We start from the raw sequence: 19,006 nt of genomic DNA on the forward strand, positions 1-19,006 counted from the left end.
TGATGACAGAGGAATGGGGGGTGTGTGAGTGAGTTTGGACAATGCTCTCTGAATTTTAAAGAGGGGATAGAAAGAGGCGAGGGAGAATGGGGAGTGGAGGTTCAGAGGAGAGAGAGAGCGTGGGTAAGAAAAGAGGAGAGAAAGGTGGCAGAAGGAGAGGAAGGGAGCTCAGAGGGGAGGATAATTAGAGGGAGGAGAGGTGCGGAAGGGAAATGATGGAAGAAGGAACAGAAGGAAAGTGAGGAGAAGGGGAAGGAGTGCGCAATGAGGGAATAAAAGAATGAAGGAGGGAAAGAAAAAGATGGAGAGGATGGATATAGGGGAAAAGAGGAGGAGGAGGAGGGCAGGGACCTTGGGGGTTACATTCCTGAAGTGCAACCAGCCTGGTGCTGCTCTGCTGCCCAATGTAAACACTGGGCAGAGAGGTGGACTGACAGCCTGTCACAGTGACTCATGAGACAGAGAGAAAGCAAGCGAGGGAGAGAAATGGAGGTGTGAAAGAAGAAAAAGTGCAAAGAATTAGAAAGAGAATGGGAGAAAGTGGTGGTGGAAATAGTTTGAGACAGAGATGTATATATACAGAAAGATGCATATATCTATAATGTTAAAGGGACTGTTTGTAACTTTTTAAGCGTATAAATGTACTGGGTCGGGACACATGCGCACTCGCATATGCGTGCTCGCGTGTGGCCGGAGCCTCTGCTCCTCTGCCTGCTTGCCTTCACTCAGACAGCGTGCGCGTTCTCGCTGTCTCGCTCCACCTCTAGACGTGAACACGCGCTCACTACACACTGCAGCAGAGTTAGTAGCTCTGAGAATATCTAGTGAATGTACAGTGGACGTTGGTGCAGAAATAACTGCTGCAGCTCCTCCAGACCAACAGAGGTTTCCCGTGTCTTGTGAAGTGACGGGGCACCGCAGCGAGAAACGTTATCGTGTCCGACCGGGTGCCGGTGTCTCCCAGCTCACTCCGGCTGCGGTCGGGAGGCGATAACGTTACTCGATGCGGAGCCCCGCTGCTTCAGAGCTCCGGCACCGACGCTGAAGCAGGAAAAGCCAACACTAGGATCAGCAGTGATTCATGGAGAGACCTTCGTCTGGTCAGCTAACATTACTGCCAAGCAGCTGAAATATAGAGTGATATTATGGTTTTAGCTGACGTGTGTTGCCTCACTGTTTTGAGTGATGCTCGTTCATGTCTAGTTAGAGCGAGCAAGCGCGAGCCGGACGCTGACTTTCGTTGGCTTAACAGACACAGGTGTCGCTGTTAACAAGCATTTCTGAAAGTTACAAACAGTCCCTTTAATAGACAGGACATCCTCTTGTCTCCTTTCTCATAAGCTCATTTGAGCAAATGGCCTTACATCTCTTCTCCTCCCTCCTTTGATGTCACATCTATTGTCTACAATCCTTTCCTCTTTCCGGCTCTTATTTCTCTTCTCTTTTCCTTCGATAAAGCATCCTTCTCCTGGCAGGTGACCACACATTGAGGTCAGAGACACATCATGTATGCCAGTTAAAAACGATTGTGCTCTTATTATACATCATGTGCTGTAAGCATAAACATTGTTTCATCCCCAAGCTGGTCGAAATGAAGTTTCTATTACAGGCAATCATAAATAAATGTGATCAGGCTCAGGCAATCAGCCGTGACAGCAGGAGGTTCTTGACTCTGTGGTGCTAGTACGACATCTAGTGACAATAAAACTGCATTGCAACTGAAGATAAATGAGTTTTCAATTCGTTTGTGTGACTAAAGACCAAGTCTTAAAACAGTTCAAGTACAATCTACTGCAGCAGTTGAGATACAATATTCTGGCCAAATAGTAGAGTAATTAAAAAATGAGTAATTCTTCACACAGCACAATAAAAATTAATTACACATGTTTAATTGATTTCAGAACCAAAGAATGAAAATGAGACAAGTTACAACAGCGATCTGACAGGAGTATTTCTTACAGATTTAGGAAATGAAAGCAGCCCTTTGAGATCATTTGGTAATTCTGAGGAAGGAGGAATAATATCCAGAATTACCCAAACTAGTGTAAACAGGGTAAACAATATACAGCATAAATTAAAATAAATATGTAGCAAAACAGCAGTATTTCACATGAGAACAGTCACCTGAGAAAAAAATTTCTGAGTTGCAAAGAACACTAAAAAAATAATCAAGAGTAACGGCAATTGAATTAACAAAGAAAAAACCCATCACCTTTGTATATTCAATATTGCACCTTACAGGGGAATGTGAGAGTACTGGAATCTATTGCAGAAAACGTTATACTGCAGAGAACAAATTCATGTGCAAACAGTATTCTGACTTCCATCTTCTCTGCAATTGTACATATTTTTCACAGCTTCTGATACTGATACTACTCTGAAAGCTAATTAGAGAGTAAAAAAAGATTAAAACCCTGGAAAAAATTAGGGATCTACAGTAGCTTTTTGATCACTTTCAAACAAAAATAAGTAGGTACCAATGTGATATGACTACTGTTCTATTATGGGCATTAAATAACAAATATGTATAATTTTAAAGTGCAACAACAACAATATACTGTATTTATAAATGATGAAACACAGTCCGAAAGTGAAACGTGCATCAAGTGTAACAGATCTCACTTCTGCCTGTAGAGGTCAACGTAACAGTAAAATATATAATATATTTCACCAAACTGTAAAAACATTTTTTTTTGTGCTTTTGATTCCACTGCTCACAGTTTTGGGAAGTGTAACAATCTCACCACAAACCATTGGAACAGTCCTCTTTTTTTTTTTTTCTTTTTTTTTAGAAGTCAGCTATTCTCAGTTGAATGACGCACTGTACCTCCCCTGTAAAAGGATACTGAGAAGGAATACTTCCTTAAACACTTAAAAGGTCACAACATGTCAGTGAAATGTTGACAGCATGCGGTCCCCAGTGAGTCACAGACTATTGTGGACTTTGACCGTTCCTGTCTCATATGCAGCCATCTCTCACAAATGTAACGTACTCTTGACTGACGCAGTTTTAGTTACAGATTCTACGGTCCGAGGAAAAATTGGACCTTCCTCTTCATCAGTTCAGCACTCAAGATGCATCTATCCCTTCTTTGTTTTCATTGAGGGGTTCTACCTCCCTGGAGAAAATGAAAAATAATATGGAAAGAAAGGGGGGGATAAGATCAGTGGTTATACAATTTCGATATGATGTACAAGTTACAATGAATTACAGCTTTTCTTTATTTCAGTTGTGTCTCATGAAACTCTTTATCAACTTATATTTTACATTACTTATGAATGTAATCAAAGTATAAATGTGGCAATTGTAAACATCCACTTACAACTCAAATCCATTTACTCACCTCAGAGGTACAGCTGCTGATCCTGGAAACCAACACAGAAACCGCTGTGAGAATTTTTACAAGCACATATGCAAATGTGTGTAGAACAGCTACATTGTGACAAGCCAATTATCTGTCCTTACTTTGCTGTCCTTTCTTGCGTCTCCACCACAGCAGCAGCAATGCCAACATACTGACAACCACCACTGCACAGACGGCTGGTATCACATAAGGACTGGTATAGTCAGATGGATCCTTGGGTTTACCTTCAGACGAGAACAATGTTTATCAGTCTCAAAAACATATGAACTGCGACAGTTGAGATTAAAACATAAGCAACATGTTGTATATTTCTTTTTGTCAACAAATCCCATTAAGTGTCCTGAAACCCATTTCTTTCTACTTAAGATATAAATCTTCATCAATTAACTAATTAAACCAAACGTATCAGAAAATGATACACCAGTGTGATAAGAACTACCTCAAATGACTTTGGGAAAAATGTATTTGATGTGCACTTTGACTTTTTAGTTTGGCTCATGTCCCATCCACTAACATGGATGGGGCAGGATTTATGACCTATGTTGCATCCAGCCACCAGGGGGCGATTGAGATGTTCTAGCTTCACTTTTGGGAAGCTGTCATGTTGTCCATCTTTATATACGGTCTATGTTACGGCAGCAGGACGAGTATGTGGGATTGACTTAATGTAAACTACAGTGTCTATGTCCATGCTAGCAATAGTTTGGCTCTTTGAATAGTTTTTGGACAATAATGAAGCACTATAGCCCAGAAGAATATACCTACTTCAGGCTTTGTCTACACAGAAAACACTTGTTAGTAGGATCAGTTCATTGTTGGTTTTATTCTTTTCATAGGATTTGCTGATAAAAGAAAAAAAAAATCACCAGACATATCCTTTAAAGGAACAGTGTGTAATAATTAGGGGGATCTAATGGCAGAAATGGAATATAATATTAATAAGTATGTTTTCTTTAGTGTATAATCACCTGAAAATAAGAGTCATTGTGTTTTTGTTATCTTAGAAAGAGCCCTTCATATCTCTCATATTTCCTCATCATGGAATCCGCCATATTGCACTGCCATGTTTCTAAAGTAGCCCAGAACGGATTAACTAAACACTGATTTGGGCCGGAGTCAATAATGTTACTCGCTCCTGTTGCTGCCACTCTCTCTCTCTCTCGAACACTGGCTCTGCTCCAAATGACCTACACTACTCTTACAACAACTCTCTCTTGAGAGGGACATTCGTGTTTTCACGTTGGCCGCCGTAGTTCTTCTACATGCTTGACACATGGGAGAAGCTTCAGTTGGTTGCAATCTGCAACCTGACTGATATATTCTGCTAGATCCTACACACTGCTCCTTTAAAGAGTCAGTTCACCCAAATGCCAAAAAATAACAACCCAGAACACATATTCTCTCTCTTAATTGTACAGTGTAGCCATGCAGATAGTGCTGTTTTTTTTAATTTAGAATGGTTTTGAGATAGCTGTCTCTGAAATTCCTGCTTCGATCCAAATACAATTAGGTGAATTTAACTATTTTTTGAGAGTCTAGCATTACAAAATCGACTGTATTTAAATTAATTCAATTGCCACAGTGAAAACGGGTCATAGTGAAGCAGAAAATATGTCAAAACATGTTTTTTTTGGAACTTGGGTGAACTGACCTTTTAAATATTTTTGTTGGGTTAATTATGACATAAGCTGGTGTTTTGTTACTCATTACTCGAGTATTTTTTTTCAGGAAAATACTTGTGTACTCTTACTCATGTAGTTATTTTGATGACTACTTTTAATTCTACTTGAGTAACCTGAGTAAAGTTTTTGGCTGCTCTCCCCACCTCTCTCACAGACCCTGATGGTGTCTGAGGTGATGTTGCCCACAAAGCAGCTGAGGGACGTCACCCCTCCGTTGGAGCAGTTGATGTATGTTGTGCTGGAGCTGCTGACCAGCATGGTGTTTGGGTTGCTCATCTCGCTGCTGTTCACGACCTTCCACATCTGAGTCCCCGATACATTCCACATCATCTCGGTGCCTGGGTAGCCGCCATGTGACGCGCATGTCACCTGGCAACTAAAATTACGGTTTTCATCGCTGCAGTGCTTTGTGAGTGCAGGTTTGCTGTAGGTCGCTGTAGGAGAGAGACAGAAAAAAAGATCAGACTCACAGACAAATCACCTTTACTGAGAGAGTGGTGGATTTAAGTGTTTTTAGAATTATACTGAAGGGATTTTACATCTATTCACAGTGTTGGCCATGTGACAGACAACCTGTTGTTTCCCTGCTTTTGTTAAAGGACATGCTGGGATGGACTCCAGACTAAATGGGCTTGGAGTCACAAATTGGTCTGTGAATGAAATTGCCTTTACCTCAAACAGCACATCCCTGCTTTAACAAGTATAATTGAGAGTAAAATCGAGGTTTTAACACCTGCACGGAAAATTATTTTCTGTAGACTCAGCTGGCTAGGGCATATGCACAGACTTCTGTGTTCATATCAGTTCCAATCCAGGGCATTGACTTTGTCCTTTGTCATTCCAATTGTTAAAATCTCTGCGGTACTAAAGCTCAAACATCTGCGATTTGATAGGTGGAAACCCATTTTTAAGATTTTGTCTAAACAATTTCACAGGCACTACTTTCACGTGTAAAGATTCTTCACCTACGATGTTAGAAATGAGCTGAGTGCGTAATTCAGAATACTGAATATATAGTATCATAGCGTTGTAAAGTGTTGGCAAACAACCCAAAACTCAAACGATCAAAAACATTTTTAAATGTTAACACACTCATACCTGTGACAGCGAGATGAATAGTAGTTTCAACAATTTGATTGGCACTGCCAATGTAATGGATGACGCACCGATAGTCCCCACTATGTGACATGTTCAAATCGAACATGTGTATAGTTCTGTTGTCGTCATCCATTCTGGTATTCTTCCATGCCAGGACTGATAAATCTTTTGTCATATGGTACCCGTTGACAAAAGTTTTGCGCCTCTGAAGATACACAAATTTTAATGCCCTTTGTTTTGCAACGGGGCAGCGAAAGGTCACTTTTCCACCGACCTCCCCTCTGAGTTGAATCGGAGCAGCACTTTCTGGAAAAGAAAAGAAAGCGAGAGTAAAGGGTCAGAGCATGCTGGGAAACCGTTCATGAAACAGAATAAAATTTACTTAAAGAAATGTATTATCTTTAATTGCAGGCTAATTGTGTTGGTAGCATTTTTGTAAAGTAAATTATGTAACTAATGAACCACGAATGTAAGTGTGGATTGAAAGACTAATGATATGCGTAGTGTAATATGAGAAATGAAAATAAAATGAAAGCTTCAGTAGGCAGAATTTTTTTGGCGTCATTTGGCAAAAATTCCATAATAACCTTTCAGCACATTGTAATTCAAGTGCTCTGAGAGATAACTTCTGCACCTCCTTGTGGCTCTGTTTTCAGGCTTTAAAAAATCTAGCCCGTAACAGGAGACTTTGGCAAATCACAGGTAATTTCAGAGAGAGAGCGTTCCTATTGGCTGTTCTTTCAACGGAGGCAGCTGTCACTTGGCTATCAATCACTCGCAAACTCCGATCAAACGGTCAAACTAGGCAGCGTTGAACAAATATGAATTAATATTCTGTGACTGTAATATTTCTCGCCTCAAATGTTTTCAGAAATATCTTGCAGTGTACTGTTTAGCTGTAAAATGAGAAAGTTTGCTTCGGCTAGTGGGCGGTGTTGATCCAAACATGGCTGCCAGGATCTAAGGCTGCGACCTGGCTCATATGGGGTCAACATTTCTGCTATATAGCTTGGGGCCAGACCCAGACGTACTTTAAAAGTGATCAGTAAAATCTTAAAATCAATTCTAAATCGAACCGGGAGCCAATGGAGAGACGCCAAGATTGGGTTGATGTAATGTTGTCTGTTAGAGCCAGTGAGAAGTGAGAAGGCTGCTTCATTCTGAACTAGTTGGAGGCGAGAGAGTGACTTCTGGTTGATGCCAGAAAGGAGGGACTTACAGTAACCAAGTCTTGAGAAGATGAAGGTGTGAATGACTGATTGATAATTAACACAATGGTTTGCCATCTTTATGATTTGACTTGAAATAAACCTAAGCAATATACGTTGATTAAGCAGTTCTTACTTTAGGCTGTGGGTGGTTTCAAAGGTTAGGGGTTTTTGTTTAGGCTTTTTGATAGCTCCTGTCTGTGATGTATGGTAGACTAATCTCAGTTCCTCTTCAGCCTATTTGCCCTTTATGGTTTGTGTTAAAAGACACAACTAGTAGTGTCCCTGTCATGTTTTTCAAAATCTAAAGGTCACAATATCGAAAGTGACGTTACAGTGAGCTAAAGGTTTCACTTTTCATTGTCACCTTGTCTGTTTTTAGCCACGCTGTTCATTTTTAAGGTCTGTTTTGTTTGTCCGCCAACAAAACATGTCTGTGTCTTTAGCTTGCTAGATATTCAGCTTTCTTCAGCAGCTAGTCATGAACTTTGTCTGTCTGATATTTGGGGCAGGTGTCTGGGCAGATAGCTTATAGTTGTTCTGCTGAAAACAATTATAGGATCGATGAGGGCTGTGGGACTGTGATAGTAAATTAAATGAGAAGATTCTCGGAAAACGAATAATGTAACATAGATTCCAAAATGGTGAACTATTCCTTTAAAATCCAAACAATGAGCTAAAAGCAAAGACTGTGTATAAGAAGTGGACATAGTCCAAATTGGTTTTTGGACAGCCGTTTTGAAGTCTCGAGTTTGTGCATTTTGTCCGTCACCGTCTTGGTTTTTTGCAACCAGAAGTGACACGAGATGGTGGAGCTACCACCGAACAAACGAAAACAAACGAATGCTGAATAAGAAATTTTTAGACAACGGAAATGTTATAATTAACTTTGTGTGAAAGGGCTAAGACGTTGTAAGACGAAAAAACGGACAACTCCCAGACCGGACAACGCCATAGTAGCGATCTGTCAATCATAATGTAGCCACGCCCTGAAGCATACCCTGCTTTATGGTCTATTTTACTCTTAATGGGACCATAATTTACTAAATGAACATCATGCTGTATTGAAGAAGACTTGAAACTAGCGATTGAGACCATAAACTCATGTTTACAATGTTTACTGAGGTAATAAATCAAGTGAGAAGTAGGCTCATTTTCTCATAGACTTCTATACAATCAGACTTCTTTTTGCAACCAGAGGACAGTGCTGGGATATGACTAATGTGTATAATCTACTTATATAAACAACTAGTTTCACTGTAAAACAAATGAAAATGTGTTGTTGATGCACTGATACTACAGAACTGCTCACCTGTGACAGAAAAGGACCACGTCATAGTCAAAACCAGAGCCGACAGCCAGAAGGACAGCCTTGGGTTTCTATGACAACAAGAGGAAACAAAACAAATTGTTTACATGGATTAACTCAGGGGCATTACAGTGACACATGATTTTACAGAAACAATACTTAATACCTAAATTCCCCTGGCCCTGTTCCCAGATATCCTGTAATTGAGTGACTCAGTTCAGTCAGTGTGAGCCACACATGCTCATATTGACTGAACTTACCCTCCTCTGTCACCAACTGTCAATCTCTCTAAAGCTGAAATGTCTGTGCCACCTCGACTTTATAAAAACACACTCAAAGGTGTGATTAAGCCCCACACCAAGCTCAGCCGTATGAATATGTGTGTATATTACTTTATGGGTCCATAAGGTGCTTCATTTCAATAGTTCTTCCTCGAGTTGACTCCAATTTAGAGTAAAACCGAGTGTTACTGATAGAAATACTTATTATAAGAAATACATGTAACCCTCAGTTCTCAGTGTCCTTGCCCTTTTAGATAATCCATGTTTTTGTCATACATTTGTAGCGCTGCAGCTTCAGCTGATAACCTTTGACACAGGCAGCAATAGCTCCATTGTATTATTGTTAGGTTTACAACTTTACATTGGACTCATGTTGTCAACTACTGGATTGATTCAGTGGTAGTACAATTTAAGACTTGATCGCAGTATCAACTAGTAATAGAGTCTAATATTTCACAGCAGAAGTAATTATTTGTAACACTATGACACATGTATGTCAGTTCTCAGACTATTAAGTGTTGAAAGGATATTTTTAGTTGTTTCCTTTTGTGGGAGGCTTACAGTAAGACTGCCGCCAGCAGTTGGAAGGAAGGGGGTGTTTGAATCAATCAGTTTCTGGACTGCGACTCACACATGGAACACATTAATAATAATGACTGGCTGTTCTGTGGAAATCATCTTAGGCGCCCCACCCAAATATGAAGGTCACGTCATGTTGTTTACTGATGACATCATGCTCTAACGCTGTTAACTGGGTCATATGCAGGGAATTTGAAAATAGACTCGAAGTAAGTCGCAGCGTTGTAACGTCCACTGCTGACAAATTTCAAAAAATCATAATGAGCTAATAGAAAATGGCAGGGGTACTTACGGGAAATGTGGGTCGCAACGTGAAGCCTGTTGAAAAGACAAACAAGTTAATTACTGTGATAGGATTGATTATCTTTTGATTTCATTTGGTATTTTTCAAATCAGTGCATGGTAGCATTCATCAGACAGGAATCCATTCGTCTTTCTGTGTCAGACTCGGGCAGTGGGTCATGTGCTCAGATTGCTCGTGAATCTAAATCTTAATCATGACTGTATTGACTGTTAAAGCACAAAAGTGATGCCGTTGTTGCTGTCTTTGGGTGGCTGCCATAGAAAACACGCCCTACCAGCTGTTCTAATCTAAGTGTACATACTTTGAAAATTGTTTTGTCTGATGGAATCTGCGTTCATACAGTAAACACAGTCTCTTGAATCTACACAAACAACACACGATCTTATCTGAGTATCAGCAGTAACAGAGAGCCTGTTCCAGTCAATTTGCAGAAGGCTGTGTCTTATACCTGCTGGGAATATCTGCCTTCACACTTCATAGAGTGCCTTCAGGTATTCTATTCATTTGTATGTGGTATTATAGAAACCAAGTGCTGAAAGTATTAGTTAATACTCTAAATAGTTTCAGGTAGTGCATATGTTTGTGTTTTAGTGAGTAAAAACTTGATTTTCTTCAAGACATGAATGTTTTTATAAGCTAGTAGCCAGCTAGACTTAAAATCTCAGGAAATTCCCAGGCAGGAAACACCATCGGAATTGTTTCAGTTGTACGCTAGTGTAACAAGATAATAAGGAAAGGGACAATGAAAGCTGTCAGCTAATTATGATGTTTCCCATGCCTTGTCTTCTTAAACACCTGGTCTCACCTGGACTCATACATACAGTATTTAAATAATATAAAAGTTTCTTGTATTGAAACGTTGTACTTAGAACACAAATTCACAGAATATCCAGTATTTTGTGACAAAAAAATAACCTTCAGAAATGAGGACTCTCAGGGGAACCACCTTGCTTCATAATGAGCAGCATTGTTTTCCCTCAACAGAAACCTCATCTGAGGGAATTCCCAAGGGCCTTAAGTAACAGTAACTGTTGTTAAGTTTCAGGTGTCATGAGGCGAAAATAAACAACATGCATCATGTCTTCTTCAGTATTAATTTACCATGATATAAGAAAAGAAATTTTGATGACTTTTTCCGTGACTGTGTCTGTTTGATACTCCAGCACCTATAATATAGTAATTATTCAATCTAATATAATAACTTACATGTACATTTTCTTTGTTGAGACTGTATCAGAGAGATGTTGACTCAACACTATGGCATTTTTGAGACTACAGTTTGGGGAAATAATGAATTCAAGTTGTTGTGACAGTGTATAAGGGCTTAGAACATTATGATGGAAATATATGATGGCCATTCCCATGTTCTATTATGTCTCATATGTTGTTGCAGCAATTTTTGGGTTCAAACCATTTGTTACATAGATTTGGTGCTAAATTTAACAATTTTTTACCACTCAAAAATTGATAAAAATGATCAAAAATTCCTCAAGAATACCACATTAAGACACCAAGACCTTGAGGAACACCATAGAAAACGCCATGCTGTGATTTGGTATCAAAACCTTTTGATATTTGGAGATTCCTGCAAGATTTTGCACTTTTGGGCGATTAGATGGAAACTGCTCAGAAACCCCCTTATTGTCAATCTACCGAGAAAAGCCATAAATCCTCTGAATGCCCCAGTTCTCTAGATTGTGGCTGAAGAGTTTCATGAGGCTGTGATTATCCTAGAGGTCACCACAGGTCATTTTATACAGTGAGGTCAAATTTAAAAAAGAAAAATGGTCTCACTATGTGAAATGGCTACTATGGGGACTAACATCATCACACATGAATACAGTTGGGCTCATTGGATCCACAAAAGTCTCAGCTTTACAGTGATACCCAATATATGCAATTCCAAGACTGTTTAGGGACCCCAGTATGCAGAAATATTCAAATACACCATTTTTGGAATAGGCAAAAATAACACATTTACACTGCGTTCAAAAACTGCAGGTTTTGTAAACAAAACTGCATGTGATTATCATAAAGTGGGCATGTCTGTAAAGGGGAGACTCGTGGGTACCCAAAGAACCCATTTTCTTTTACATATCTTGAGGTCAGAGGTCAAGGGACCACTTTGATAATGGCCAAGCCAGTTTTTCCTCGCCTAAATTTAGCTTAACTTTGGAGCGTTATTTAGCCTCCTTCCCAGCAAGCCAGTGTGATGTGGCTGGTACCGATGGATTCCTTAGGTTTTCTAGTTTATATATGTCTATGGTTTATTTGATATCTGCACCTTCACTCTAGCTGTAAGACTGTAAGTTAACCAACAAGTAATATTTACAGTAGTAACCAACTGTTTACTCAATGACGCTTTGGGGATTCCCACATGACGTAACACCCTGCTGCACTGTTTCAAAGCAATAAACGCATATCGGCCTTTTGCCAATCAGTAAACCACGTGCCAGTGCCACACCCTCAGATGATCTCATCTCACATCTCATGTCTTTTTTAATGTGGGAGCTGTGTGATATACTAGCTGTACAACTGTGATACTGTGGGTGAAACTGATTAAATTGAGGTGAGCCTTGTGGCGATTGCTACACAGCTTCAAGAAAGACAAAACAGAGGCTGACTTTTTATTTCCCTTTTCATTTTAGATCACATCATAGTCAAATATAGCCTACCGGATAACTGTTTCATAATCAATTCCCATTCATAGAATGTATCCTCAACTATGTCATGTATTTACAGTTAACACACTCGATATCTTTCACTCTCTCTAGTGTTATACACACAAAGCTGAGTCAATATAAGGGTTTTATTTGATTAGCAGCACATATTTGCATATATCATTCCTACTGTATCTTGCAGAGGCCAAAAAGATTTGATGAAGATGAAGGTATGAATGCAGGTGTTAAAAAAAACTTATTAGATTTTTGTGCTTATACTGTACTTCTGCTGCATGCTACGATCTAGCAACTAACAACTTTTTCCCTTGTTCCTATAGCTGTTATTTGTATTCTGTAAGTACATGGAAAGATACACAAAACTGGAGTCAAATTACTTGTATGTTTGTTCTTGGCAAATAAAACGGATTCTGATTCCAAAACAATTATAGGAAACTGAAAAACAAGTTCTTCCTGTGAAGGCTTTGATTTGGATTAGCTATTCGCTCACACACATGCGTGTACATGCCACACACCCTCTCACACACCTCCAAGCACACACACAGCATTCTGCCTCTTGCTCAAAGGCATTTCAAGTTTTTCTTTCATACAGGAAACTCTGTAAATGCACAAGAGACAGTCTTTCGTCCTGACATCAACGTGACAGAAAGTAAAAGCCTTTTTCACAACAATAAAGTTAATTGTTTTCAAAAGAGACAAGAAAAAGGATTAGAGAACAGAACAAGCTCTTACTGTATCCATCGTGCTGCTTCGCCTTCTCTGTCAGTTTGAGAGTGAGAGAAAGGGTAGTTCCTCTAACACAAAAGGGTGGAGCTGTTGCATGTGTCATGTGTGTATGAAAGAATGAGTTAGTAGGAGGAGGCATGCGAAGAGGCATGGCCTTTTTTACAATGTGACTCTTCTTTATGATTTCTTTTTATCTAAGGCACACACAGTCAACAACCTTTATGAACTACCTGAACATTTAACAAAGTCCTGTTTTCCCTTATGAAAAAGTAGTATACTTTATTTTATGAAGTATACATAAGTGAAGTTCAAGTATGTATTTCCCAAGTATACTTTATGTAGTAAGTCAATGTAATAATAGTATACTTGTAAGTATACTACTTTAATACTTCTTGGGACTAAATTTGCCTTTTAAGTATACTTTAGGTGTAAGAATAATAAACACTGAGTACACAACTAGTTTACACCTAAGTTTTATTTTGTAACTGTACTATAAGCATACTGCAAATACACTTGAATATACTTGAAGCACACTTTATAGTTTATGAAAGTGCCCTTTAAAGTAAACTTTCAGTAAACTACTGGTTTAAGAGTTTAACTGCAAGTACACTTGCTTTTTAGCAGAGATTTGAGTCTGCTTCTCAAGAATACTTAATTATACTTTTCAAAAGATTAAGTAAAATATAGGCCTATTGCCCAAATATACTTACTTTTCTGTATACTTGTCAATATAAGCCAATATAATATATATAATATATAAGCCTTTATTTCATTTGATTATTTGTCTGTGACATGTCATATCTGTTTTAGTAAAAAGGCCAGTAGTAGCAAATGTAATATTGTATGTAACTAATGTTTGTTTTGCTGAGATTAGAACTGTGTTGGTGTGAGGGTTGTGTGTGTGTGTGTACGTATGTGCGTTCACTGCATTTATGGTGAAGTCACAGAAGACATCAGGAAGCTTGATGAACTTCCCTGTCTGCTCACCAGCTCAGTCTCACTTGACCATGTGGTGTGAATTCTTTGGAAGAGATCACAATCATTCAACACGGCAGAAAACAGCAGTGACATCCATAATATGCTGCTGCTGCTTTGTTTGTTTTTTTGACGTGATGTTTTTTCGGAATACAGAACAGAATAGACAGAACTGAGTCACTCACAATGAATGCTTTACTGAGAAAAACCTTTGGTTTTCAGTCGGGATTATGTAATAAAATAATGCTCTATTGTGAAAGCAGAGAGTCTTAGGAAAGACAATAGTAAGCATGCCGTCTAGTCCATTTCAGGGTAGTAAATCAATAAATATTTTAGAGTTGTAAATGTAACCACTTGGGCCACTAAGTGATTGCCTGTCATCTTCCACTTTGTAGTGGTTGGTCTATCAAGGAAATAACTACAAAGTGTGCTTAATATCAATATCTCAGACGCCTCTCATCAGATTCACTAAGAGGCTTGTCTTAGATACAAGTGGTGACAGTTTACTCCCACAGCTGGTTTGCCGTAACACCTCGGCAGCTAACCGCAGTGTTTCACATTCAGGTTTTGTTCTTTGTTCTTTCGTCACATTCGGTAAAACATCTTTTCACTTCTGTTTTTCAATCACTTTATTATAGCACTTCGGCTAATCACAAATGTACTGTAATTATCCATTTTAATTACCCACTTTATTCCTGTTAATCGCCATTCAAAAAGTGAATAATTTGCATTAAGGTTCCTAACTGCACTGACCTGAGTCTCTAATGTATTAACTTTGATTTTAATATTTAATTTAATATCTACTTTTATATTTGAGGAATCCAGATTTAGATAATAAAGCCTCTCTTATCCACGATGCATGTTTGTGTCACCCAATGTTAGCTCAGTGAGGTTCTCTTTGCTCTTCCTCTCTTCTCTAGTCTTTTCATAGCGCCTTGTAAGTTCTCCTTTACAGCTTTCACTGATCTCGTGATACTTTTTCCAATGAAGTAAAGAAAGTGTTTAGAAATAAACCGAGAGTTTCATGATTATACATCCGTAGCCGGTAGCCACATTTGGGAATAGGTTTATCCCACCTTGGTGGGAATGCCCTGAACAGGTCAATGGTTTCTGATGGGGACAAGCAGTTAATGACACACACGCCCATGAACAGCGTGAATCAAATGTTGTGGCAAATTTGGGGGGTGGGTGGGGGAGAGGAATGCTAGCACTGTGAAACTGTCACTCCTGAATTTAGTCAGAACAGAAGAATTTAGGGAACACACAGCAAACAAGGAATACGAGGGATTTTCCATGTGTATCCCTGAACAATTTGACAAAAGTACCCAGAAAGTAGAGCCTCCCACTCACTTGCCCTTGACTCACCCCTATTATTTCATTTTGGCCTGTCCAAACACACTTAGTATACTACTATATATCTGGTGTCCTTTTGCATTATTAGATTGCAAATGTTACCAGTAAATATATTCATGTCCAATGAAAGTTACATTATTTATAGAATATATATACTGTATAACAGCTTGGATATTTAATTTAACAGATGACAAAGCATTACAGAAGATCTTCTGTATAACCTATAGAAGTGAACTCCCATGGGCTCCCTTACAGCCTCATGGTGTACAGGAATGTGTTGGCCAGTGGGCAATGTGTGGGAGGAAAGGCCCCTAAATAGTTCATAAACAAATTAGTTCCCTGGGGGAAATAGAAACTGAAGACCAATCTCACACTAACCATGAACAGCTTTCTTCAGTAACCTAACTGCCTTTCTGAAAAGTGCTCCCCTGGAGCAAATGTATCTGTTAAAATAGTTTTACAAGCATGGTGCTGCAAAGTCTGCAGGTGGTATATGTCTATCAGCTATCTGCTTGTCTCTCTAAATGTGTTTGTGCTCCAGAAATAATATGTGTTATTGTGATTTACCTCTTTTTTTTTTTTTTACCAAGCAGACTGTTATGCAGTGGTGGAATTTAACTACATACTTCTACTCAAGTACACTTTTGACATACGTTACTTATAAAATATTTCCATTTTCTGCTACTTTATACTTCTAATCCACTACATCTCAGAGGGAAATATTATACTTTTTACTCAACTACATTTATTTAAAACATATAGTTACTTGTTACTTTTTACATTTAACTCACAAACACTTACTTGATATGATGCAGTTTATTTATTTAGCAAATGCAAAGTCCTTGAGCCATGCAGTTGCCTCCTGGTCTGCTGTATGGAGGGTGACTAACCCTCCTTTTAGACTGTGGAGCGGGCAAGCTTCAATGATGTGTTCCATTGTTTGCACCTCTCCAGAGGCACACAATGGGCTTGGGCTGCTGCCCCATTTGTGAAGGCTGGCCAAGCAGGGGCCATGTCCGGACCTGAATCTATTAAGAGTTGACCACTGTATCCTTGGCAGGTTGGTGCCAGGGACCTGTTGGGTGGGGTCTGACACCAGATGTTTGTTTGGGACATCCTTGATATGATGCAGTACACTACTAGGATCTCAGGCAGCCAAACTCCTGCTATATCTTCCTTTAAATCTCTTCTTAAGACTCACTTTTATCTAATGGCTTTTTCTTAACTGATGGTATATTGTTGTAAGTATTTAGATGATTTTGTCTTGTTTATATCTTACGTTCTGGATCTTAATTACTTTTATCATGCTTTTTATTGTAAAGCACTTTCTACTTTTGTTTTTGAAAGGAGCTATAAAAAGTTATTAGCCTATTACTAATCCACGCCGTAGTATACAATGTATCTTGGTTACACATTGAAGAACTACAACATTACATGTACTCATTAGCGATAAAAACACAATTATATAATAATCTCTAATAATATAACACTTTGAAAGGAGCCTTTCTGCATAATGAGTACTTTTACTTTTGGTACTTTAAGTATATTTTGATGGTAATACTTCTGTACTTTTATTTACATTTTGAATGCAGGGCTTTTACTTGTAATGAAGTATTTTTAGATTGTGGTATTTTTACTTTTACTTAAGTAAGGGATCTGAGTACTTCTTCCACCACTGCTGTTATATAGCAAAGGTTTGTCAGTCTGGGAAACTCCAGGGCCTAGTAGAGCATACTGCTGATATAATAAATTGGGGGATTGTGGATTGCACACAAAGTTGGATTGTAACCAACGGGTAGTTCAAGGGGCAATAGTAGGTTTTGAGAAATGTGCAAGAGGAAATATGATTATCAGTGTTGTTGGTAACCTATACCGGTCCACAATAAAGATAAAAGGCATCATACGGATTTTCCACAGCTTTAGCAGTAAATGTGAGGATGCGGCGTGACAACAGAGTTTCCCTTCTACGTATATGGTCATTGACAGAAATGAAACAAGATGAAAATTGAAATGAAACTAGTGATTCACATACTGAGGGAATCCCTGTGCGTCAAGGTAGATCCTTCTTATCTGACAATGAAACCCTGTCTTGAAGAGGGGCCATATGTCATATTCTAGTTTTAAGACCATTATTTCAGTTATTTTTAAATGTTCAAAATAAATTACCACACAGCACACCTGTGGCCAGGTAACCCTGCAATACTACACAATGCACACAGATAACGGTTAAGAGGGACCTAGGGGGTCCTTTTTTCCCCCAGGGTCCCCTTACAGGTTAACCTGACCATGATTACATGGGAGACATTCAATTCTGTTATGATTCCTTTAGGCCTTTTTCAAGTAAGACTTTTTAATATGTCACTGTGGGAAAAACACAGATGTAAATAATAAAATGAATGATTGTACACCGTCATATGATTTACTGCACACGTTAATAATACAGAGCCATTGTTTATGTTATTACCATCACCTGTGCTTTATATAAACTGTGACAATTCAAAATGTCTGCTGTGAAATAGGCCTATTGAAGTTATAGACAACATGAATATACAATTTATTCATAAATAGAATACAAACATCCTATTTTAAATTTAAAACACATAGGGCCTATACCATGACTGGATGGGAGCTGTGGTTGCTATGCTTACAAGATAAGATAAGATAAGATATTCCTTTATTAGTCCCGCAGTGGGGAAATTTGCAGTGTACAGCAGCAAAGGGGATAGTGCAAAAAACAAGAAGCATCAGCTCACACAGTAAAAAAGATCTTAACAAAGTGTAACACGATATGAACCATTTAAATAGAAGGAAGTATAAAACAATGGCTGATGCCACCACAATGTCATAACAGGTCTTCAGTGCACTCCAAAAGACCTCAGTCTCCCCAGCCAACATGGTTATGTGGGCCCCACATTGGTTATGCTGGGGGTACCTGGGTACCAAGTGGGTATGGGCCCAAAATGGGCATCTTATCTGGGGCCCACTTGGGTCAACTAAGTTGGTCCCACATTGGCTCCCCATGTGGGCTACCCATGTGGGTCCTAGTTGGGTCACTACTGTGAAATTAGTGCATGGGGCCAACATGGAAACTGTGGACCAACCCACTTACAACCCATATTTCAGCCCATGGAGTCCCCATGTAGTTCTCAAATAGAACTTAAAGCTGGGACCAAGATGGGTCTTGGGTATGTTGCCCAGTTGGGGCCCCCACAACACCCATTGTAATCCTGCATGGAATCCTTGTGGGCAATTGACATTGGGCCATTATGGAACCCGTGGACAGTCCCATATAGGGCCCATTTTTCAGCCCATTTACTGCCCACATGGGCCCCACATACAGATGTTGGCTGGGTCCTGAGCAGGTAGAGTCTGCTCTGCTCTGAAATTAAATTAATTGTTGTTTTTTTCTTTGTTAAAATGACAAATGACATGCATGGTCAAATTTCAC

At 39.1% G+C, this 19,006-nt stretch overlaps 1 protein-coding gene across 2 annotated transcripts; it reads right to left on the minus strand.

The window, feature by feature from the left end:
- Positions 1-1,867: 1,867 nt before the first annotated feature.
- On the minus strand, positions 1,868-13,259 carry LOC141771498 (uncharacterized). Of its 2 annotated transcripts, XM_074641844.1 has the most exons (8): positions 13,237-13,258; positions 9,815-9,840; positions 8,666-8,733; positions 6,146-6,451; positions 5,191-5,481; positions 3,467-3,589; positions 3,345-3,366; positions 1,868-3,119 (listed from the first exon to the last, which is right to left on the minus strand). In XM_074641844.1, the coding sequence occupies exons 1-8, from the start codon at positions 13,243-13,245 to the stop codon at positions 3,071-3,073; spliced, it is 894 nt and encodes a 297-aa protein (XP_074497945.1). In that variant the 5' UTR covers positions 13,246-13,258; the 3' UTR covers positions 1,868-3,070. The 2 variants fall into 2 exon arrangements, with proteins under 2 accessions (XP_074497945.1, XP_074497946.1); XM_074641845.1 differs by lacking the exon at positions 3,345-3,366 and having other exon boundaries at positions 3,446-3,589; positions 13,237-13,259.
- Between the last annotated feature and the right edge of the window lie 5,747 nt (positions 13,260-19,006).

Source organism: Sebastes fasciatus, chromosome 7 (assembly GCF_043250625.1).
Source record: "Sebastes fasciatus isolate fSebFas1 chromosome 7, fSebFas1.pri, whole genome shotgun sequence".
Taxonomy (NCBI): domain Eukaryota; kingdom Metazoa; phylum Chordata; class Actinopteri; order Perciformes; family Sebastidae; genus Sebastes; species Sebastes fasciatus.